The following is a 25648-nucleotide window of genomic DNA, read 5'->3' on the forward strand; positions in this document are numbered from 1 at the left end:
TTGTCCAAATATTCTGTTAATTTATAACTGAATTGTTGTGTACATAATCCAGAATTATTAAAGGGTGGGTGGGATCTGAAACAGGTGAGGATGGGAAATCTCTATTTCTATGGTCTTTTAGGCTATACAAGTCAAACTGGTTGCTGACTTGCTCTTGCTCTCAGACCTGCACCAAAAATAGGAGAGCAGCCTAATGATGATGCTCCTGGCAGTTTTGTCTCTCCAGAGTAGTGCTATGAAGATGGAATCTGTGATGTGGTTAAATCTCATGAAAGCTGGAAATTACTACTGGCAATAGCAGATGAGCACAGTCTTATTTCCCAGATGACTTGTTTTCCTGTGAGAGAATATTATTAATCTTTGCTTTTGCAATTGTCCCTTTGTATTGGTTTCTATTGTGCAGTAGGGAAATATATATGTTGTGTTTAAGTTTAATGTAAAAAGTTCTGTCCTACTGTTGAGGCAATTAAATTCCAAATAGATGTTACAATCTTATTAATCATTATCATATGTATGTACCATACATTTATAATATGCAGTTCTCTGGTATCATCCACTGACACTTTTCAGTGCAAGAGATGATTGTGTAGAAAATAAGAAACACCTGTGATAGATGATTAGGCTGTAGAATATATAATAGTAGTTCTGGCGATAGAATGAGACAAGATTAACCAGGCTGATATTGTGATTAATTTGTTACCTGGTGTAAATTTATATTACTACGTTGGAGCAGGCAGCAGTGAGTTTGCAGGAATCCTTTTAAGATGTAATTTACCACCTCCAATATTTTTACTAGTGTTTAAACATTAAAAAAATCAAACTTTAAGTTTTCTTTGGCAAACCACTTCATTGAAGTAGTGCTTTCTGTCTGCTGTAAAACTTCATTCATTTCAATCATCTTGCCTCAACAGGGAACACTTGTTCATATTTGCTATCAGTAAGATACTTTCAATCTGATACCTATAATTATATGTAGTGGCCCAATTTGGGAATCATCTATAAATTAATATTTCTGATTTGACATTGCTAATCCTGGACATGGTGGTAAATGAATTGTGCATTTTAAATATAAAGTACTGCTTTAAACTTGGTTTGAATTTCATCTGCTGTGTTCCAATTTCAGCAAATCTTCAGGGAGGTATCAGGCAGCATTTGGTTTCTTTCCTAAATAGAGGTTAATGAGAGGGCAAGGTATCTGGGTGTATACAGCCAGTTACAAAAGAGTTGATTTCTATGCTCCCTCTTGAGCAGTAAATTGGGGTTTAGAGGAGAAGCATGGATAGTAACTAGTTATGAAATACTCATTTTAAATAATATCGTGTGTGTGTGTGTAGCAATTTTCTGTTTCTTGGGGATCACAGTGGTGCTTGTAAGAGAAACAAATTTTCAATTGTTATGTCATTGTTTGATTTTATTTTAGGAGTAAAGAAGACATTCCAATGTGAATTGTGCAGCTATACTTGTCCCCGACGTTCTAACCTAGACCGTCACATGAAAAGCCACACTGATGAGCGACCACATAAGTGTCATCTTTGTGGGAGAGCTTTTCGAACAGTTACGCTTCTGAGAAACCATCTCAACACGCACACAGGTAACAAAACCAACTGCTTCAGTTGAGCATGTGTTATGTCTGGATATTAAAAAGTTGAAATGTCAAAATACTGTTTGGTATGTTCTGAATGCAATATTTTAAGGTTTCCGACAAAGAATACAAGGATTCTTTTTTTAAATGCAAATAAGTAAGTTCTTAAATTTATTTTTTGTTTAGTAGTTGCAAAGATTAGATGTAATTCTAACCGCAGAAGCATATTCCATTTGAATCTAATTTTATTTAGTAGTAATCAAAATTTATACTTTTCCCATGTGTAGGCAGAAATGTAAACCTCACCTGAGATGCATACTGTGGCCAGTTTTCAACTTGTGGGCAGACCACACTGCTGCCTGCCCAGTATCACCAGCAAGAACCAGTTCTTGTGGTCAGGCCTTATTCACATGTCAGTGAGATTCTCATGCTTTTTGAGCATGGATGGGCAGTTCAGACACTGGCTGTCCTCCAGGAAGCCAAGCTGACAGAATTCTCTCCGCGAACGCGGAAAGACCCAATGGGCAGGAAAATTTCTGTAGGGTTATAAGTTGTACTCATGATTTTACTGGCTCCACAAAAATTACTCAGGAACACTTGCCAGTTCCATTTTTGGAGCGGCCACTCTCTGTACAGTTATGCTAGGTTTATGCAGTGTGCCCTCTGCCCAAGGGAAGCCTAAATTTGCATCTGGGTCCTACGTAAATCCCAATCACAGGATTAAGGATGTGAAAGCATGCGCGAGGGTGCAGAAAAGTCATATGAGACTGGTTCCAGGGATGAGCAACTTCAGTTACGTGGATAGATTGGAGAAGCTGGGCTGTTGTCCTTGGAGAAGGGAAGAATAAGAGGAAATTTGATAGAGGTGTTCAAAATCATGGGTATGGATAGAGTTCAGGAGGAGAAACTATTTTCATTGGCGGAAGGGTTGAAAACCAGGACACCGTTTTAAGGCGATCGGCAAAAGAAGCAACAGCGACATTGGTGGTGGGGGTGGGGGGGGGGGGGAACAGTTTTATGCAGCATGTGATTAGGATCTGGAATGCTTTGCCTGAGTGTGTGGTGAAGGCAGATTGAATCGAGGCCTTCAAAAGAGAATTGGATAATTAGCTGAAGCGGAAGTATTTACAGGGTTATGGAGAAAAGGCAGGGGTGTGGGGCTAGGTGGGTTGCTGTTGGAGAGCCGGCACGGACAAGACAGGACGAATGGCCTCCTGTGCTGTAATCATTCTGTGATTCTTGCAGCGCAGAAGGAGGCCATTCGGCCCATCGTGTCTGCACCGGCTCTCCGAAAGAGCAATTCACTTAGTGCCATTCTCCCGCCTTCTCCCCATAACCCTGCACATTCATCCTTTTCATTTAACAGTCTAATTCCCATTTGGATGCTTCAATTGAACCCTCCTCCACCACGCTTTCAGGCAGCACACTCCAGACCTTAACCACTCGCTACGTGAAAAAGATTTTCCTCACGTCGATTTTGCTTCTATTAACCATTACTTTAAATCTGTGCACTCTCATTCTCGACCCTTTCACGAGTGGGAACAGTTTCTCTCTTATCTATTCTGTCTAGACCCTTCATAATTTTGAATCAAATCACTTCTCAGCCTTCCCTTAAACAGTCCCAACTTCTCCAATCTATCTTCAGAACTGAAGTTCTTCATCCCTGGAACCATTCTCGCAAATCTTTTCTGTACTCTCCTATGCTCTCATCTTTTTTTAAAGTGCGGCACCCAGAACTGGACGCAATACTCCAGCTGAGGTCAAACTAGTGTCTTATATAAGTTCAACATAACTTTCTTGCTCTTGTACTCTATGCCCCTATTAATAAAGCGTAGGATACTGTATGCTTTATTAATCGATCTCTCAACCTGTCCTACAACCTTCAATGACTTGTGCATATATACACCCAGGTCCCTCTGCTCCTGCACCCCCTTTAGAGTTGTGCCCTTTATTTTATATTGTCTCTCCTTGTTCCTCCTACCAAAATGAACCACTTCACATTTCTCTGCATTGAACTTTATCTGCAATCTATCCGCCCATTCCACCAACTTGTTTATGTTCTTTTGCAGTTCTACACCATCCTCTTCACGATTCACAATGCTTCCAAGTTTCGTATTATCTGCAAACTTTGAAATTCTGCCCTGTACACCAAGGTCTAGGTAGTTTTATATATATATCAGGAAAAACAAGGGTCCCAGCACTGACCCCTGGGAAACTCACTACAAATCTTCCTCCAGTCCGAAAAACATCCATTAACCACTACTCTTTGTTTCCTGTCACTCAGCCAAATCGGTACCCATGTTGCTGCCATCCCTTTTATTACATGAGCTATAACTTTTCTCAAATCTGTTGCGTGGCACTGTAGCAGACGCCTTTTGAAAATCTGTGTACGTCACATCAACTGCATTGCCCTCATCAATCCTTTCTGTTACCTCCTCAAAAAAACTCCAAGTCAGTCAAACGTGATTTTCCTTTAAGAAATCTATGCTGGCTTTCTTTGACCTGCACATATCCAGGTGCCTATTAATTTAGTCCCAAATTATTTTTTTCTAGAAGTTTTCTCACCACCAAAGTTAAACTGACTGGCCTGTAGTTGCTGGGCTTATCTTTACACCCTTTTTGAACAAGGGTGTAACGTTTGCAATTCTCCAGTCCTCTGGCACCACCCCGAGTCTAAGGAAGACTGAAAAATTACGGCCAGTGCCTCTGCAATTTCCACCCTCATTTCCCTTGGATGCATCTCATCCGGTCCTGGTGCATTATCAACTTTAACTACCGACACCCTATCTTATACGTCCTCCTTATCGATTTTAAACTCTTCTAGTGCCTGAATTACCTCCTCTTTCACCATTGCCTGGATTGCATCTTCCTGGGTGAAGACAGATACAAAGTATTCATTTAATGCCTCAGCTATACCCTCTGCCTCCTTGCGTAAATCCCTTTTATGGTCACTAATCAGCCCAACTCCCCTTTTTATCACCCTTTTACTACTTATATGTCTATAGAAAACTTTGGGATTCCCTTTAATGTTAGCTGCTAGTCTCTTTTCATGCTCTCTCTTTGCTTCTCTTACTTGCTTTTTCACTTCCTCTCTGGACCTTCTATATTCAGCCTGGTTTTCAGTAGTATTTTCTACCTGTCATAAGCACACTTTTTCTTTATCTTAATCTCTGCCACCTTTTCTTGTCATCCAGGGAGCTCTGGATTTGTTTACCCTATCTTTTGTCTTCGAGGGAACATGCCTTGACTGTGCCTGAACTCCCTCTTTGAAGGTAGCCCATTGTTTATCTACTGTTTTTCCTGCCAACCTTTGTCTTCCATTTATTCGCCCCAGCTCCGTTCTTAACCCATTGAAGTTGGGTTTCCTCCAGTTAATTATTCTTACTCTGGATTGTCCTTTGTCCTTTTCCATAGTCAGTCTCTACCTTATGATACAATGATCACTGTCTCCTAAATGATCTCCTACTGATACTTGATCTACTTGGCCCACCTCACTCCCAAGAACCAGGTCTAGCAGTGCCTCATTTCTTGTTGGACTAGAAACATACTGCTGTCCTAGGACCCTGATCTGCTTGGACTAACAAAGCGGGCCCTTGGACCTATTATATGAAGGGTCTCACCAAGTGGTGGTGGCCTGGTCGCGTGTGGGAAGGGGGCAGTACGTTTATGCTACTGCCACATATTTGCCTGGCAGAAAGAATGAAAATTAGCTCCACTGTGTTGGCGTGTAAATAAAGAGTGCACAAGTTTTCTGGAAGGACATTAATCTATCCTCTGTGTTCCATTTAAAAAAAAATTTCTAAAAATGGTTGTAAAAATTAAGAACTTACATGACGTTCAAAAAGAGGGGCTGCAGCAGGATTGAAGAGATTGCAAGGTAAAAACATAAGCTTTTGAGACAAACTGGTGCTGACAATGCCCCCTACTGGATAGGAACCTATTGTAACAACACATATGGAGAATACTCAATGAATATTAACATTGAAATGTTGACGTTAACGCATTCCTCATTGTGACAATTGGAAGTTCTCGAAGTGTCAGCATTTTTTAAATTTTGACAGATTATATCACTTTTCAGTTTACTTTTTCATTCTATCTACTTTCAAAATCTTACTTGTGCATTTATGTGGTGCCTTTCATGACCCAGCGACATTTCAACACGCTTCACAGTCACTTTTGGAATGTGATCTTGACAGGCATGATAACCAATTTTGCACACAACAGGGTCCCGCAAATAGCACCGACATAAATGACCAGTTAAACTGTTTGTTTGTGAAGTTAATTGAAGAATAAATATTGGCCAACTCACTAGTAGAACTACTCGGCTCTGAAAAACACCTCCAGTAGTACAGCACTTCATTTGCTGAGCTGGACTGCTGAATTCCTGGAGTGGGATTTGAATGTTCCTACACAGAGGCAACCACTGAGCCAAGGCCGATGACTAATTTAAACTTAAATCCAAGTATGGTGAGATGTTGTACCACTTTTGAGCATTGACATGGGATCTTATAGAGGCATGTTTGTCCAGTACATAAACTAATTGTTAAATGGAATTTGTTGTTCATTTACCTGGATCTGCTGGCAAAAGCTTATCTCGATATCAAGACAAGGATGGACAAACTTTAAGCTGTTTCAAATTGTGACTCATTCATGAGAGTGATCTTGGGTTTGAGATATAAAAAGTAAAGGCTGAGAAATTTTGGGGGGAAAATAAGCCATCCAAGGAGACCTTTCAGGATTCCCACCCTCAATTCTTAATAACACAAAATATGCACCCCAGATCTCATCAACCAGAATTTTCTTTCATGAAGTTTTTGTTTAATCAAAAGATTGTAATTGTGTGCATGGTATGAATTAATAATTATAGCAAAATGGGGAAAAATAATCAAACTATTCACTACAGCCAGACTTGCTGTTCTGTGTGCATTTGTATATGACAACTTGAGCAGAATCCCTGAATTAAATTCTGTTTTAGCAGGTTCTTGGATTGGTTAGTACAAGGATGGTGGAAATATTAGTATGTTCTTATCTAATCATTGGACACGCTTGTCTTTCACTAGCAGATTCTATGTTTACTGATGTATGACAGTTATAAAATTGGATTGATAATTGTCCAAGAAAGGAGATTAAGGTGAAACAATATCTGGCCTTCAGCCCAATGGACATTCAACGTATCTCCATCACTCAAATTATTGTAAATGCAGAAAAAACAAGGAAGAGATTTTTCAACTGCTAGCTGCATGTTTGTCATTTAAAAAATGGGTGACCAGCAGAGTGAAATCTACACCTGTTGTAGAATCTCTTGCAATTTTTGTGAAGAAATGGCAGAGCATGAATGTTGCATGACCCCATTTTCTCCAGGCATCGAGGCTCTTTGGAAACTGGGGTCCTCTCTGAAAGGATAACATTTTTGAGATTCGTGTGGGACAGGAAACACAGGGAAGGGCGGCACAGTGGCGCAGTGGTTAGCACCGCAGCCTCACAGCTCCAGAGACCCGGGTTTGATTCCGGGTACTGCCTGTGTGGAGTTTGCAAGTTCTCCCTGTGTCTGCGTGGGTTTTCTCCGGGTGCTCCGGTTTCCTCCCACAAGCCAAAAGACTTGCAGGTTGATAGGTAAATTGGCCATTATAAATTGTCACTAGTATAGGTAGGTGGTAGGGAAATATAGGGACAGGTGGGGATGTTTGGTAGGAATATGGGATTAGTGTAGGATTAGTATAAATGGGTGGTTGATGTTCGGCACAGACTTGGTGGGCCGAAGGACCTGTTTCAGTGCTGTATCTCTAATCTAATCTAATCTAATCTAAGTCCACCTTGGTTCAGTGGTAGCTTTCCTGCATCTGAGTTGGAAGGTTTGAGCATCACTCTGGATAGCCCCACGAGCAGAGAATAGAGTTCTGATCTCTGAATACTGGATTGACATCCAGTGGTATGTTGACGTCTGATAGGAGTTGGGTGGCTGTGCCCATCGCATCTAGCTGGTTTTCTTGGTAACGATTTGTGAGTTATGCTAACAATCTGTTCACACAAAACAAGCTTTTTCTTTATAGAAACAGCTCTGAGTGTGATCTGAATGTAAAGCAGTAGAAGAGAATGTTGTCTCGTGTAGCTAGGCACAGAAGAGAGTGACCATTCAGGACCCACACAAATCATCAAGCCTGCTGCCAGCCTTTTGTCTCCACAGGCATTCACTTCCACACTCCCCCATTCCAAATAGACATTAACTGCAGCCAGGATGCATATTGCAGCTGGCTGATTTTCTTTTACGGGAGTAAAGGCCAAGCTACAGCAGAGCATCCGTTTGGTGTCTGCAGTTCCCCCACAGAGGCCTACACCTAGAATCATAGATGATTACAGCACAGAAGGAGGTCATTCAGCTCGTTGTGTCTGTGCTGGTTCTCCTGAAGGAGCAATTCACCTAGCACCACTCCCCCCACCATCTCCCTGTAGCCTTGCACATTCTTCCTTTTCAGATAATCTAATTCCGTCTTGAATGCCTTGATTGAACCTGTCTCCACCACACACTCGAGCAGTGCATTCCAGATCCTAACCATTCGTTGCATGAAAAAATTTTTCCTCATGTCGCCATTGCTTCTTTTGCCAGTTACCTTAAATTTGTGCCCTCTAGTTCTTGATCCTTCCACCAATGGGAACAGTTTCATCCTATCTACTCTGTCCAGTCCCCTCATGATTTGGAATGCCTCTATGGAATCTCCTCTCAGTCTTCTCTTCTCCAAGGAAAACAGCCCCAACTTCTCCAATCTTTCTACATAACTGAAGTTCCTCATCCCGGAACCATTCTCGTGATTCTTTTCTGCACTCTCTCTAAAGCTTTCACATCTTTCCTAAAGTGTGATGCCCAGAACTGGAAGCAATACTTTAGTTGAGGCCAAGCCAGTGTTTTATACAAGTTTAACATAACTTCCTTGCTTTTGTACTCTGTGCCCCTATTGATAAAAGCCTAGGATGCTGTATGCTCTATTAACCGCGCTCTCAACTTATCCAGACCCCTCTGCTCATGCACCCCCTTTAGAATTGTATCTTTTATATTGTCTCTCCACATTCTTTCTACCAAAATGAATCTCTCCGCACTTCTCTGCATTACATTTCATCTGCCACTTGTCTGCCTGTTCCACCAACCTGTCTATGTCCTTTTGAAGTTCTACACTATTGTCCTCACAGTTCAAAATGTTTCCAAGTTTTGTATCATCTGCACATTTTGAAATTGTGCGTTGTACACCAAGGTCTAGGTCATTAATATATATATTAGGAAGAGCAGGGGTCCTAACACTGACCCTAGGGGAACTCCACTATAAACCTCCCTCCAGTCTGAAAAACAACCATTAACCACTATTCTGTTTCCTGTCACTCAGCCAATTTTGTATCCATGTTGCTACTGTCCTTTTTATTCCATGAGGTCCAACCTTGCTGACAAGCCTGTTATTTTTTTATTCATTCATGGGATGTGGGCGTCACTGACCAAGCCAGCATTTATTGCCAACCGCTGATTGCCCTTGAGAAGGTGTGGTGAGCTGCCTTCTTGAACTGCTGCAGTCCATGTGGGGTAGGTACACCCACAGTGCAGTTAGGAAAGGGAGTTCCAGGATTTTGACCCAGCGACAGTGAAGGAACAGCGATATAGTTCCAAGTCAGGATGGTGTGTGGTTTGGAGAAGACTTTGCAGGTGGTGGTATTCCCATGCAACTGCTACCCTTGTCCTTCTAGGTGGTAGAGGTCGCGGGTTTGGAAGGTGCTGTCTAAGGAGCCTTGGTGCATTGCTGCAGTGCATCTTGTAGATGGTACACACTGCTGCCACTGTGCGTTGGTGGTGGAGGGAGTGAATGTTTGTAGATGAAGTGCCAATCAAGCGGGCTGCTTTGTCCTGGATGGTGTCGAGCTTCTTTAGTGTTGTTGGAGCTGCACCCATCCAGGCAAGTGGAGAGTATTCCATCACCCTCCTGACTTGTGCCTCGTAGATGGTGGACAGGCTTTGGGGAGTCAGGAGGTGAGTTACTCGCCGCAGGATTCCTAGCTTCTGACCTGCTCTTGCAGCCACGGTATTTATATGGCTACTCCAGTTCAGTTTATTTATTTATTTAGAGATACAGCACTGAAACAGGCCCTTCGGCCCACCGAGTCTGTGCCAACCATCAACCACCCATTTATACTAATTCTACGCTAATCCCTATATTCCCCTACCTATACTAGGGGCAATTTATAATGGCCAATTTACCTATCAACCTGCAAGTCTTTGGCTGTGGGAGGAAACCGGATCACCCAGCGAAAACCCACGCAGACACAGGGAGAACTTGCAAACTCCACGCAGGCAGTACCCAGAATTGAACCTGGGTCGCTGGAGCTGTGAGGCTGCGGTGCTAACCACTGTGCCGCCCATGGTCAATGGTAGCCCCTAGGATGTTTATAGTGGGGGATTCAGCGATGGTAATGCCATTGAATGTCAAGGGGAGGTGGTTAGATTCTCTCTTGTTGGAGATGGTCGTTTTCTGGCATTTGTGTGGCACGAACGTTACTTGCCACTTATCAGCCCAAGCCTGGATATTGTCCAGGTCTTGCTGCATTTCTACACGGACTGCTTCAGTATCTGAGGAGTCACGAATGGTACTGAATATTGTGCAATCATCAGCGAACGTCCTTACTTCTGACCTTATGATTGAAGGAAGGTCATTGATGAAGCAGCTGACTATGGTTGGGCCTAGGACACTACCCTGAGGAACTCCTGCAGTGATGTCCTGGAGCTCAGATGATTGACCTCCAACAACCACAACCATCTTTCTTTGCGCTAGTTATGACTCCAGCCAGCAGAGGGTTTTCCCCCTGCTTCCCCTTGACTCCAGTTTTGCTAGGACTCCTTGATGCCATACTCGGTCAAATGCTGCCTTGATGTTAAGGGCAGTCACTCTCACCTCCTCTCTGGAATTCAGCTCCTTTATCCATGTTTGGGCCACGGTTTTAATGAGGTCTGGAGCCGAGTGGCCCTGGTGGAACCCAAACTGAGCGTCACAGAGCAGATTATTGCTAAGCAAGTGCCGCTTGATGGCACTGTTGATGACACCTTCCATCACTTTACTGATGATTGAGAGTAGGCTGATAGGGCGGTAATTGATAGGGCTGATAGGTTGGACTTGTCCTGCTTTTTGTGTACAGGACATACCTGGGAAATTTTCCACATTGCAGGGTAGATGCCAGTGTTGTAGCTGTACTGGGACAGCTTGGCTAGGGGCACGGCAAGTTCTGGAGCACAGGTCTTCAGTACTGTTGCCGGAATATTGTCAGGGCCCATAGCCTTTGCAGTATCCAGTGCCTTCAGTCGTTTCTTGATATCATGCGGAGTGAATTGAATTGGCTGAAGTCAGGCATCTGTGATGCTGGGGAATTCAGGAGGAGGCCGAGGTGGATCATCAACTCGGCACTTGTGGCTGAAGATTGTTGCAAATGCTTCAGCCTTATCGTTCGCACTGATATGCTGGGCTCCCCCATCATTGAGAATGGGGTTATTTGTTTGATTGTCCACCACCATTCACGGCTGGATGTGGCAGGACTGTGCAGAGTTTAGATCTGATCCATTGGTTATGGGATCACTTAGCTTTGTCTATCGCATGCAGCTTACGAAGTTTGGCACGCAGAATGTCCTGTGTTGCTTCACCAGGTTTGCACCTCATTTTGAGGTATGCCTGGTGCTGCTCCTAGCATGCCCTCTGGCACTCATCATTGAACCAGGGTTGGTCTCCTGGCTTGACGGTAATGGTAGAGTGGGGGATATGCCGGGCCACGAGGTTACAGATTGTGGTTGAGTACAATTCTGCTGCAGCTGATGGCCCACAGCGCCTCATGGATGCCTAGTTTTGCATTGCTGGATCTGTTCGAAATCTATCCCATTTAGCATGGTGGTAGTGCCACACAACATGAAGGAGGGTATCCTCAATGTGAAGGCGGGACTTCGTCTCCACAACGACTGCGGTGGTCACTCCTACCAATGCTGCCATGGGCAGATGATCTGCAGCAGGCAGATTGGTGAGGACGAGTTCAAGTATGTTTTCCCCTCTTGTTGGTTCCCTCACCACCCGCCGCATACCCAGTCTCGCAGATATATCCTTTAGGACTCAGCCAGCTTGATCAGTATTGGTGCTACCGAGCCACTCTTGGTGATGGACATTGAAGTCTCCCACCCAGTGTACGTTCTGTGCCCTTGCCACCCTCAGTGCTTCCTCCAAGTGCTGTTCAATGTGGAGGAGTACTGACTCATCAGCTGAGGGAGGGTGGTAGGTGGTAATCAGGAAGTTTCCTTGTCCACGTTTGACCTGATACCATGAGACTTCATGGGGTCCAGAGTCGATGTTGAGGACTCCCAGGGCAACTCCCTCCCTGCTGTATACCACTGTGCAGTCACCTCTGGTGGAGATGCAGGGATGGTGATGGCAGTGTCTGGGACGTTGTTTGTCAGGTATGATTTTGTGAGTATGGCTGTCAGGCTGTTGCTTGACTAGTCTGTGGGACAGCTCTCCCAACTTTGGCACAAGCCCCCAGATGTTAGTAAGGAGGACTTTGCAGGGTCGACATGGCTGGGTTTGCCGTTGTCGTTTCCAGTGCCTAGGTCGATGCCGGGTGGTCCGTCCAGTTTCATTCCTTTTTATTGACTTCGTAGCGGTTAGACACAACGGAGTGGCTTGCTGGGCCATTTCAGAGGGCATGTAAGAGTCAACCACATTGCTGTGGGTCTGCAGTCACATGTCGGCCAGACCAGGTAAGGACTGCAGATTTCCTTCCCTAAAGGACATTAGTGAACCAGATGGGTTTTTACAACAATCGACAATGGTTTCATGGCCATCATGAGGCTAACTTTTTAATTCCAGATTTATTAATTGAATTCAAATTCCACCTTCTGCTGTGGTGTCCCCAGAGCAATACCCTGGGTCAAAAACAAGAAATGCCGGATTCACGCAGCAGGTCTGGCAGCATCTGTGGAAAGAGAAGCAGAGTTAACGTTTCGGGTCAGTGACCCTTCTTCGGAACCTGGGTCTCTGGGTTACTAGTCCAGTGACAATACCACTACGCCACCGCCTCCCCATATGTGGCACTTTATCACATGCCTTTTGTAAGTCCATGTACAGCTCATCAACAGCATTACCCTTATCAATCTTCTCTTGCCTCATCAAAAAAGTCAATTGAGTTAAACACAATTTTCCCTTAACAAATCCTTGCTGGTTTTCCTTAATTAACCCACATTTGTCTAAGTGACTATTAATTTAGTCCTGAACTATCGTTTCTAGAAGCTTTCCACACCCAAGGTTAAACTGACCGGCCTGTAGTTGCTGGGCTTATCTTTACACCCATTTTTAAACAATTCTCCAGTGCACTGGCACCACCCTGAGCCTAAGGAAGATTGAAAAATCATGGCCAGTGCCTCTGCAATTTCCACTCTCACTTCCCTCCGCATCATTCGGTGCATCTCATCTGGTCCTGGTGCTTTATCAACTTGAAGTACGACAGCCTATCCAATAACACCTCCTTATCAATTTTAAATCCTTCAAGTGTCAGAATTGCCTCCTGTTTCACCATGACCTGTGCAGCATCATCTGCCTTGATAAAGACCGATACAAAGTATTCATTTAATACCCCTGCCATACCCGCTGCCTCTGTGATTAAATCCCTTTTTGGTCCCTAATCAGCTCTACTCCTCCTCCTCTTACAACTGTTTTACCATTAATATGCCTGTAGAAGACTTTTGGATTCTTTTTAAAGTTAGCTGCCAGACTCATCTCATACTCTGTTTTTACTACTTTTATTTACTTTTTCAATTCCCCTCTGAACCTTCTACTTCAGCCTGGTTCTCGGTTGTGTTATCCACCTGACATTTGTCATGAGCACACTTCTTCTTAATCTCTAACTCTTTTGTCATCCAGGGAGCTCTGGATTTGTTTACCCTACCTTTCCCCTTCGTGGGAATATACCTTGACTGTACCTGAACTATCTCCTCTTTAAAGGCAGCCCAATTTATTTGGGTCAGATCCATTTTTCTTCATTGAAGTTGTGATTTTCCCCCCCCGTTAATTATTCGTACGCTGGATAAACCTTATGATACAATGATCACTGTCCCCTAATTCTGCCCCTCTGACACTTGATCCACTTGGCCCACCTCATTCTCAAGAACCAGATCTAGCAATGCCTCCTTTCTCGAACATTCTCCTGAATACACATTAGGAACTCATGCCCATATCTGCCCCATACACTACTACTATCCCAGTCTATATTTGGATAATTAAAGTCCCCCATTATCGCTATTCTTTAATACTTCCACCTCTCTGTAATTTCCTTGTAAATTTGGTCATCTACCTGAAAATTGCTTGAGTCTCTCTTGTGCCACAGTGGAAATAAGATTTATTTTCCCCTCCCAGATGTTAGTAATTGATGTATTTGAGTGCTGAAATATTGAATGTGATATTCCCTTTTGTGACCATGAGACATAAAACCAGTCTTGCCCAGTTCTTAATTCTGTTCAGTTCCTCTCTGCATGTTCCATGGTGGGAGAGCATGCAGGGACCTGTATTGTAAATGTTTGAGTACAAATGAAAAGGAGAGGTCTGCATTCTTGTTTGAATCCCTAAGCAGTTGGTTCTGAAGTGGATCTCAGGCAATCTTAATGTTATATTATCCTGAGCATGATGGAAAATGCCTGAGGGTGGTCTGTCATTGGGTAATTTTTTTGGGGGGAGCAGGAGGAGTTGAGAAGAGAAGCATGCTGAGGTTGTTCTAGGATTAAGATCTGGAGTTCCTCGTGCAGCTATCCATCTGGGGTAAAGCAAAAATGGATCTGGCTGAACTATTCAACAGAACACTTCCATTCAAAGTGGACAAAATCCCAAAAGACATGCAACCTCTTTATTTTTGCAGTTATTGATTGACTGTTCCTTAGTGGTTTAATTATTGCTCTTTGGAAGAAACCTATTAAGTGTTCAAATTTGAAGTTGGTAAACAAGGCTTATTTTTCAAATCACTAGCCAATTTAAATGAGTTTGGTCTGTGAAAAATTTTCTGAAGTGAAAAATGGTGATTTTTTAAAAACTAATTTTATTTAAACTGATATGTGATTAATAGCTTGTCTGTTCCTAAAACTGGAATCTAATATGGTATAAAAGTAGACTGTGCCACTCAACATCAAATTTAAAAATGTGAAATGAGAGTTAATATCATCACTCTAATCTTTGTAGGTACTAAACCACATAAGTGTCCTGATTGTGACATGGCATTTGTGACCAGTGGGGAATTGGTGAGGCATCGTCGTTACAAACACACCCATGAGAAGCCATTCAAGTGCTCTATGTGTGACTATGCTAGTGTGGAGGTAAGAAGTGAAATGTTAAAGAATAGTAGAGTTTATATTAGTTTTACAAAGGTAGTAGCAAACACCAGTTAGAAGTGCAATTTATTATTGCGGTAGGTTCATTGGAATGTGAAATTAATCTGACATTTGATATTAGCAAGAACTTCTGACTGAATTCATTTGGTTTTGGAAAGGGTAGTGGAGGGGCACATAATTGTATTATTGGGTACACCTTTTGCTTCCTTGTGTGAGCTTCTAACCCCATATCCTCTCCTCACCAGAACTGCCTACTTCCACCTTTGTAACATTGCCAGTCTTCACCTATGCCTCAGCCCATTTGCTGCTGAAACTCTCATTCCTTTGTTACCTCTAGTCTCGATTATTCCAGTGCTTTCCAGCATTGCATTCTACCTAAGAAGACTGCTTACTGTTGCAATACTGTCAGAAAGTGCCTCTGTTGACACTCGGACGATATAGAGTAAATTATACCACCTGGGCGGTCATCTGGCAGAGCAGAATGCCTGCCCATTATAGATCTCATCAGATTTTCCTATTGTTGATTTTGCTGGGATGTTGCAGGAAGAGAGGAACAATTTAGGGAGGAATTTCCAAAGTATGGGATCTAGGTGGCTGAAACCGTGACCAGCGGTGGGCACAGCAAAGTGGGGAGAGATGCATGAAATGCGAGTCAGACAGATGGAGAGTTGGGGATGGGGTTACTGCACTGAGGTAGAGCAAGGAGGATGGTGAGGTTGAGGAGGAATTTTTACACACGGGTGAAAATTTTAAGTTGGAGAATGGGAGCCAATGTAGGTCATTAAGGAAAGTGTAACAGATGAATGAGTGTGAGAAAATGCAGAAATTAGAAAGGGACAGAAGGAAATGAAGATAGTGAGATGAAAAACACTTCAGAGATTCACGCAAAAGAAAGCTCAAGAAATGAGAAAAAAAAGCTGCAAATGTAACAGGCTTGATATTTATTTTAAAAAATAATGCATGCAAAGCAGTTTAGAGCTGTCAGTCATAAGGAGAGATAAAAGACAGGTTCAGATCACAGCTTAACCCTAATTTAAGGCACTGCCCTTTAACCAAGGATTTCCTTAGCACTGAGCACCTCTCTGCCCGACACACCCTCTGCCCTATCACAAGTACTGACTTCTGTGATGAAAATGGAAGATCTGTGAAGAAATTGGAAGGTTTAGCTAATATCCATCGACTCTGTTCCCACTAAACTGCTGACCACGCTATTTCCCTTTCTGGTCCCCATGTTCGTCTCCTCGGGTACTGTACCCTTCTCCTTCAAATCTGCCATCATCATCCCTCTCAAAAAAAAAAAATCAAGCCTTGACCTCTCCGTCCTTTCAAGCTACCACCCAATTTCGACCTCCCATTCCTCTCGAGTCCTTGAAATTGCTGTTGCCTCCCAAATCCGTGCCCACCTTTCCCAGAATTCTGTATTTGAATCCCTCCCACAGTGTCAAAAGCACTTTTATGTGACTGATTTCCTCGTCCTTTTTGATCTTTCTGCAGCTCTTGACGTAATGGACCAAACCATCCTCCGCCACCTCTCTTCACCATTGTCCAGCTAGGTGGGATTGCATGCACCTGGTTCCGCTCTTATCTATCCAGTCAAAGCTGGGAATTGCTCACGATGGTCACAGCTTCCCTCTCCTGCAACGTTAGCTCTGGAGTGCCTTGACATCCAGCTCTACTCTCAACATCTCCACTGTCTCCAACCTGTCAGAGGCATTGTCTGACATCCAGTACTGGATGAGCAGAAAATGTCTCCAATTAAGAAGATAAAGCCTTTGTCTTCAATCCCCATCACCAACTCTGTTCCCTAGCCACAGACTCCATCCCTCTCCCTAGTGACTGTCTGAGGTTGAACCAGACTGTTTCCAGCCTTGGTGTCGAATTTGATCCTGAGATGAGCTTCCGACAACATATCCGCACCATCACGAAGTCCACCTATTTCCACCTCCGTAACATTGTCTGACTCTGCCCCGCCTCAGTTTATCTGCTGAAGCACTCGTCCATGCCTTTGTCATCTCTAGATTTGACTATTCCAACATGCTCCTGGCCAGCTTCCCATCTTCTAGCCTCCACCCTCCATAAACTTGAGGTCATCCAAAATTGCTGCCTGTTTATTAACATGCACCAGTTCCAGTTCTCCCATCACCCTTGTGCTTGCTGTCCTACATTGGTTAGGTCCTGGTTAAACAATGCTTCGATTTTAAAATTCTCATCCTTGTTTTCAACTCCCTCCAGCCCCATAACTCTCATATCTGTGCTCCATCAATTCTGGCTGCTTGGGTTTCCCGGTTTTTAATCACTCCATTATTGGTGGCTGTGACTTCGGCTGCCAATGCCCTAAATTCTGGAATTCCCTCCCGAAACCTCTCTGTCTTTTTACCTCTTTCCTCCTTTTGGACACTCCTTAAAACTTACCTATTTGACTAAGCTTTTAGTTGTCTGTCCTGATATCTCATTATTGTGGCTCAGTGTTAAATTTTTAAAAATTTGTTCATGGGATGTGGGCATTACTGGCAAGGCCAGCATTTATTGCCCATCCCTAACTGCCCTTGAAAAGGGCAAATGGTGTTTGATAATGCTCCTTTGTAGTGCCTTGGGATGTTGTACTGTGTTAAAGATGCTGCAGAAGTACAAGTTGTCTGAAGTTACTGAGCAGAAAGCTGTGGAGTGCCCAGCAGAAAGATGTGATACAATTCTCGAAGCTTGCATTCATCTTTGTTGAAACAACAACTTGAATTTATGCAGTGCCTTTGACACGCAAAAGCATGCAAGGTTCTTCACAGAGGCATAATCAAAACAAAAGACACGTGCCAAAGAAGGACTTAAGAGGATGACCAAAAGTTTGGTTAAAGAGATGTGTTTTTTGGTGGAGGAGGAGGAGTTGAAGAGGTGAGAGTAGTGAGGAAGACCAAAGGCATTTGATTTGCAAACATGACCTTGACCTTGCTGTTGCTTGCCACTTTTGTGACTCCCCCTTCCTGCTTTGATTGTTCTGTCTTTGGTGCATAAACAGGGTGCGGGGGTGTTGGTTTTCTGTCCTCTCCTAAGGACATGATCCAGTTTGATACTTATGCTGTTAGAACCGCATAGCCTTCCTGGTGCATACCTACATGGTAAGCTAAAGCTAATTAGTGTATAGAATTTTGCATACTGCATGCTTCATCTCTTGAAAGTGTAATTTAGTTTTTAGGGCTTTAGCTTTTTCTGTGTAGGTAGAATCAAGAGTGACTATCGATTCAAGGAACTTCAACACCTTGTGGGTACTAACACCCCTCTGGATCCTCCTTCCTCTTCAATTCCCTCTGACCCAATCCTTCCTTTCTATCTCACCCCTTGCCATGTATTCACAATACCCTCCGACCTTCCCTTCTCTGGCCCTGAATGATCTATCCTTATCAAAGGTCTCAGCTTCATCCCCTTATGCCCCCATCTCAGTAAATTTCGAGCTCTGCATGATGTTGCGCTCTTTTTCCGTCTCCTCGTCTCTGTGTCCGCTTCTTTGGCCAGGAGTCTTCCTCCTGGCACAGCAGAACTTTTTACCCGTCTCCAGTGTTCTCCTTCCACCTGGACCCCTCCCTCTGACCTCTTGTCCTCTCTGCTGTCTCAATTTCTCTGCTCCCCTCACTCACTAACCTATCTCCCTCTGAATTTGTGGCACTCTGTTCTCTCAGGTACAACCCTAACATAGACATCAAACCTGCTGACAAGGGTGATACTGTTGTCTGGCGAATTAATCTCTACCTAGTAGAGGCCGAACATCATCTCTGTTACTTCCTCGTACCTCCCCCTGGACCATGACCCCACTACCGAACATAAAGCTATTGTTTCCAGGACTGTCACTGACCTCATCTCTAAAGATCTTCCCTCCATGACCTCCAACCTTATAGTCCCGCAACTCTGAGCAGCACCTTCCTAAAATCCACAAATAGGACTGCCCTGGTAAACCCATTGTATCAGCCTGTTCCTGCTCCGCTGAACTGATTTCTTCCTATCACGGTTCTTTTTTTTTCCCCTTCCCTTGTCAGTCTCTTCTGTCCTGTGTTTGTGATTTTTCCAGTGTCCTCTCTGTCACTTTACAGTTTCCTGGCCCTAATCACCACCTTTTCACCATGGGTGTCCAATCCCTGTACACCTGCACCACCCACCAGGACGGTCTGACAGCTCTCCGTTTCTTCCTTGAATAGAGACCCAGCCAGTTCCCATTCACCATCACCCTCCTCTGCCCTACTGAAATTATTCTCATATTGAGCAACTTCTCCTTCAACTCCACTCACATCCTCCAAATAAAAGATGTTGCTATTGGTACCCACATGTGTCCTAGCTATGCCTGCCTTTTTCTGGGATATGTGGAACATGCTTTGTTCCAGTCCTATTCAGACCCCCCTCCCTCACCTCTTTCTGATACATTGATGACTGTTTCGTTGCCGTTTCCTGCTCTTGCCCTGAACTGGAAAATTTCATCAATCTTGCTTTCAATTCCCATCCTCTCTTGCTTTCACATCGTCTTATCTTGGACTCTAACCTTCCCTTCCATGACTTCTCTGTCTTCATTTCTGGGAATAGGCGATGAACCAATATTGATAACAGGGGTCACCAACCTTTTCTTTACTGAGAGCTACTTCTGATAAAGGAAAAATAATGCCAACTGCTCATTTTCTCCCCTTCCCACAGTGCATGGTGACGTCAGGATGCGCATGCGCGGTTTAATGCTGGCAGGATGACGTGGGTGATTGGACTGCGTTGTCAGGAGCTTTATGCGAGTTACGCAAAGGCCTAGCTTGCAATCAACATGTTGGACTATAAGCACACTGATTCATTGATTTCAACAATTTTAGATTGTAACCTCTGCCTTCACTTTGTTTTGTTTCTCTGTGCTGGTTTGTTTTTTTTCCCTCTCATTTCCTTTACTTAACTTTCAGACAACAGCCATCCAGGACCCTACTATTACACCTCCTCTAATATATTTTTTGTTTCTTTACTTTCCTGTTACCACTCCCTTTGGCTTTGCACCGTCAACCCTTTTGTCATTTAATCTCTCCTGCTTCCACCCTATAAAAGACCACCTTTTTTTGTTCTTCCCACCCTCCCCTCTTTCACTTGCTCAAACCCTATTACATTTCTAACCTCCCAGAGCTGAAATGATAACTCTTTCTTTCTGTCTCCACAGATGCTTCCAGTCCTGCTAAGTATTTCCAGCATTTTCTGTTTTTATTTGATTTCCAGCATCCACAATGTTTTGCTTTTGTATTAGTCTAGGCAGTTGTTTGATAGGAAAAATTATTTAGCAAATATATCACCTAATTAGATGCCTGACTGAGAGGATATTTTTGTCAGCTGATAAACCACTTCAAATGAAGATGACTTCAACCTATGGGCAGTATGTTGAGGGTTTGTTTGTAATGTAGCTGTTAGTGAAATTATTCCAAGCATTGTCTTCAATTGAGAGCAAGACAGGTATTTGACACTTTCATGTTTAAAGCTAGCCTCAGAATGTCTCATTTTCTTTCTTGTGTTGTATTTGTATAATTCATTATAGGTACATAATGAATGAACAAATGTTAAGTACTACATTTAGTGTGAATATCCGTTCATTACAACAACTACTTGTATTCATATAGCACCTTTTAACAAGAAACGTCCCAAGGTACTTCACAGGAGACTTATAAAGCAAAATTAGACACAAGCTGATATTAGGGCAGATTTCAAAAGCTTGATCAAAGTGGTAAGTTTTAAGGAGTGTCTTAAAGGAAGAAAGAGGCAGAGAGACTTAGGGAGGGAATTCCAGAGCTTTGGGCATAGGCAGTTGAAGGCATGAACATCAGTGGTGGAGCAGTTAAAATCCGGGGATGCTAAAGAGGTCAGAATTGGATGAGCACAGATATTTTTGAGGGTTGTGGGGCTGTAAGAGGTTTCAGAGTTTGGGAGGGACGAGGCCATGGAAGGATTTGAAAACCAGGATGAGCATTTTAAAATTGCTGTTGATTGACCAACATTGGCTCCCTGTTAATGAGCACAGGGATGATAGGTGAACAGGATTTGGTGCGAGTTAGGATGCAGGCAGCAGAGCTTTGGATGGTCCCAAGTTTACGGAGAGTAGAATATGGGAAGCCAGCCAGGAGTGAGTTAGAGTTGACATATTTAGAGGTGTCAAAGGCATGAATGAGGGTTTCAGCAGCAGAGAGCTGAGGGAGGGACGAAATTGGAAGATGTTAGACGTGGAAATATGTGGTCTTAATGGTGGCATGCATATGTGGTTCGTAGCTCATTTTGGGGTCATATATGACCCCAAGGTTGCAAGCAGTTTGATTAGTCTCGGATAGTAGCCAAGGAGAAGGATGGAGTCAGAAACCAGGGAACAGACTTTGGAACGGGGACCAAAGACAATGGCTTTAGTCTACCCAATATTTAGTTGGAGGAAGTACCTGCTCATCCAGTACTGGATGTTGGCTAAGAAGTCTGATAATTTAGCATCAGTGGAGGAGTCGAGAGAGGTGGCAGTGAGGTTATGCTGGGGTTGTCAGCATACAAGTGAGAACTAGTGCTGTGCTTTCGGATGATGATGCCGAGGTGCAGCCTGTAGTTGAGCAATAGCGCAGGGCGAAGAATAGAATCTTGGAGGACAGCAGAGGTAACTGTGGGAGCAGGAAGAGAAACCATTGCAAGTGATACTCTGGATACCATTGGACAGATAAGAATGGAACTAGGCGAGTGCAGTCCCACCCAGCTGGATGACAGTGGAGAGGGGTTGGGGGAGGGTGGTGTGGTCAACCATGTCAAAGGCTGTAGACCAGTTGAGAAGGATGAGGAGCAATAATTTAACTGTTTTTATAGTCACGTAGGATGTCATTTGTGTCTTTGATAGCTGTTTAGGTACTGTGGCAATGGCAGAGACCTAATTGGAGAGATTCAAACATGGAGTTCCAGAAAAGATGAGCATAGATTTGGGAGGCAGCAACACATTCAAGAACTTTGGAGAGTGGCGATGGGATGGTAGTTTGCAAGGTCATGGATTGGTTTTTGAGGAGAGGCAGATTTAAAGGAGAGAGTCGCAGCACCTGGACTGAGAACCATTAACGATATCAACTAGCATGGGGATCAGGAAGCGAAGTTGTGAGATCAGTTTGGTGGGAATAGGGTCAGGAGAACAGGAAGTGGGTTCCATGGAGAGGATGAGCTCTGAGGGCGTGATGGGAGAGAAGCTTATGATACAAGTTCAGAGCTAGGACAGGGGAGAACCTTTAGAGGAAGTATGGCCCTGTGGGTTAGTGGAAAGGAGGGAAGCAGCACAGGTAGCTGATGGTCTCCAGCTTGGTGACAAAGCCATCCATGAGCTCCTTGCACTTGTTATTGAAGGTGAGAGTGTAGTGGTAATTTTGCTGGACTAGTAATCCAGAAGCTCAAGTTAATGCCTTGGGGGCACAGGTTCAAATCCCACCATGGTAGCTGGTGGAATTTAAATTCAATTAATTAATTAATTCATCAATTAATAAAGAAAATCTGGAATTGAAAGCTAGTCTCTGTAATGGTGCCATGAAACTATTATGGATTGTTGTAAAATCTCATCTGGTTCACTAATGTCCTCTGGGGAAGGAAAGCTGCCGTCCTTACCTGGTCTGGCCTACATGTAACTCCAGACCCACAGCAATGTGGTTGACTCTTAACTGTCCTCTGAAATGAACTAGTAAGCTGCTCAGTTCAAGGGCATTTAGGGATGGGCAACAAATGCTGGCCTTATTAGCGATGCCCACATCTCATGAAAGAATTTTTTAAAAATGAGGAGAGGGGTTTAAGAAGATGGTTTTGCAATCGAACACAGCATTAGTTTTCACACATATGCTGACGACACCCAGCTCGACCTCACCAGCACCCCTCTGAACTCATTCACTGTCAGACTGCTTATCTGACATCCAGTACTGGATGAACAGACATTTTCTCCAATTAAATAAAAGGAAGACCGAAGCCGTTGCTTTCAGTCCCCACTCCAAATTCCGTTCCCTCTCATTGGCAACAGTCTGGCATTAAACTAGTCGTGTTATGGAACCAAGTAGGGATAAAGGATTGTGCAATGATTCAGGGTTTTGGATTTTGGACATAATGCACCTGCATTATATCAATTAAAAACAAATGCCATTCTGGTTTTAAAGAAAAGGTAGAAAAAGAAACACTTGGAGAGAAAAGAAATCTATACATCCGATGATTAATTTTATGGTTTACCACCTTCAAATAGTTTCATAAGTCACCTGCCGTTAAAACACCTAGCATGATTTTTCATTTTTTTAAAAATGTTAAAAGCCTGCAAACATACCATGCCAAAGGCAATACATTCAGTACACACGGTCATAAACCAGAGCAAGTCCAAACTGGTAACTTCCAGAAGTGTGGGAGAGATCAATCCTTACCTTTGGGGTCAGACTACAAAATGTCTGGACGTTCAACCTGTAATCTCATAGTAAAAGATCAGCTGGGGTAAAAGTGATCATAATACAATTGAAACCCATATTAAGTTTGCAAGCAACATACTCCAGTCTTAAACAAAGCCATTTATATAATTGAGGGGAGAGCTGACTGAGGTTAATTAGGTAAATAGACTGAAAGGTATGGGGGTAAATAAACAGCAGGAAACATTTAAAGAAACAATTCAAAATATTCAGCAACAATAAATTCCATTTAAAAAAAAAAAATCTCAGCAAGAAAGATCCATCTGTGGCTTACCAGAGAAGTTAAGGATAGTATTAGATTAAAAGAGGCTTATAATGATGCAAGGAATAGTAAACGTGAGGATTGGGAGGGTTTTAGAAACCAGCAAAGGGCAAACAAAAACTTGATGAGGGAAAAATATAGAATATGGGAGTAAACTAACCAGGAATATAAAAACAGATTGTAGAGCAGAGAAGCTAAAGTAAAGGTTAGTCCTTAGAGGCAGAGACAGTAGAAATTATCATGGAGCATGAGAAAATGGCAGAGATGTTGTTCAAATATTTTGTCTGTCTTCACAGTAGAAGACACAAATTCTATATCAGAAATAGAGGGTACCCAAGGGGCTAATCAGAGTGAAGAAATTAAAATAATTATCAGCAGAGCAAAGGTATTGGAGAAACTTAAGGGACTAAAAAGCTGACAATTCTCCGGACCTGATGGCCTTCATCCTGGGGTTCGAAAAGACATCGCTGCAGAGATGTTGGATGCGCCGGTTATGATTTCGCAAAATTCCCTAGATTCTAGAACAGTCCCAGCAGATTATAAGTTAGTAAATGTAACACTGCTATTGAAGAAAGGAGGGGGGAGAGAAAACTGGGAACTACAGGCCAGTTAGCCTGATATCGGTCATCTGGAAAATGCTGGAATATTATTAAGGAAGTCTTGATGCCATTAGGAAATCATAGAATAGTCAGTCAGTATGGTTTTATGAAAGAGAAATAGTGTTTGACAAATGAGTTTTTTTTGAGGATGTAACTAGTAGGGTAGATAATGGGGAACCAGTAGTATACTTGGATTTCCAAAAGGCATTTATTTGATAAGGTGTCACGTCATGTCTTACCAACTTAATAGAATTCTTTGAGGAAGTGACAAAGTTGATTGATGAGGGAAGGGCTGTCGATGTCATATACATGGACTTCAGTAAGGCGTTTGATAAGGTTCCCCATGGCAGGCTGATGGAGAAAGTGAAGGCGCTTGGGGTCCAAGGTGTACTAGCTAGATGGATAAAGAACTGGCTGGGCAACAGGAGACAGAGTAGCAGTAGAAGGGAGTTTCTCAAAATGGAGACGTGTGACCAGTGGTGTTCCACAGGGATCCGTGCTGGGACCACTGTTGTTTGTGATATACATTAATGATTTGGAGGAAAGTATAGGTGGACTGATTAGCAAGTTTGCAGACGACACTAAGATTGGTGGAGCAGCAGATAGTGAAGGGGACTGTCAGAGAATACAGCAGAATATAGATAGATTGGAGAGTTGGGCAGAGAAATGGCAGATGGAGTTCAATCAGGGCAAATGCGAGGTGATGCATTTTGGAAGATCCAATTCAAGAGTGAACTATACAGTAAATGGAAAAGTCCTGGGGAAAATTGATGTTCAGAGAGATTTGGGTGTTCAGGTCCACTGTTCCCTGAAGGTGGCAACGCAGGTAAATAGAGTGGTCAAGAAGGCATACGGCATGCTTTCCTTCATCGGACGGGGCATTGAGTACAAGAGTTGGCAGGTCATGTTACAGTTGTATAGGACTTTGGTTCGGCCACATTTGGAATACTGCGTACAGTTCTGGTCGCCACATTATCAAAAGGATGTGGATGCTTTGGAGAGGGTGCAGAGGAGGTTCACCAGGATGTTGCCTGGTATGGAGGGCGCTAGCTATGAAGAGAGGTTGAGTAGATTAGGATTATTTTCATTAGAAAGACGGAGGTTGAGAGGGGACCTGATTGAGGTGTACAAAATCATGAGAGGTATAGACAGGGTGGATAGCAAGAGGCTTTTTCCCAGAGTGGGGGTTTCAATTACTAGAGGACACGAGTTCAAAGTGAAAGGGGAAAAGTTTTGGGGGGATATGCGTGGAAAGTTCTTTACGCAGAGGGTGGTGGGCACCTGGAACGCATTGCCAGCGGAGGTGGTAGATGTGGGCACGATGGAGTCTTTTAAGATGTATCTAGACAGATACATGAATGGGCAGGAAGAAAAGAGATACAGAACCTTAGAAAA

General features: G+C 43.3%; 1 protein-coding gene across 4 annotated transcripts in view; it reads left to right on the plus strand.

The window, feature by feature from the left end:
• Positions 1–25648, plus strand: part of ctcf (CCCTC-binding factor (zinc finger protein)) — a 68619-nt gene that overhangs the window by 16974 nt on the left and 25997 nt on the right. For all 4 annotated transcript variants that reach the window (XM_068049519.1, XM_068049520.1, XM_068049517.1 and 1 more), the window contains 2 exons: positions 1421–1591; positions 14809–14942. In XM_068049519.1, coding sequence (XP_067905620.1) covers positions 1421–1591; positions 14809–14942 — 305 coding nt within the window. The remainder of the gene's footprint in view (positions 1–1420; positions 1592–14808; positions 14943–25648) is intronic.

Source organism: Heterodontus francisci, chromosome 17 (assembly GCF_036365525.1).
Source record: "Heterodontus francisci isolate sHetFra1 chromosome 17, sHetFra1.hap1, whole genome shotgun sequence".
NCBI classification, from domain to species: Eukaryota; Metazoa; Chordata; class Chondrichthyes; order Heterodontiformes; family Heterodontidae; genus Heterodontus; species Heterodontus francisci.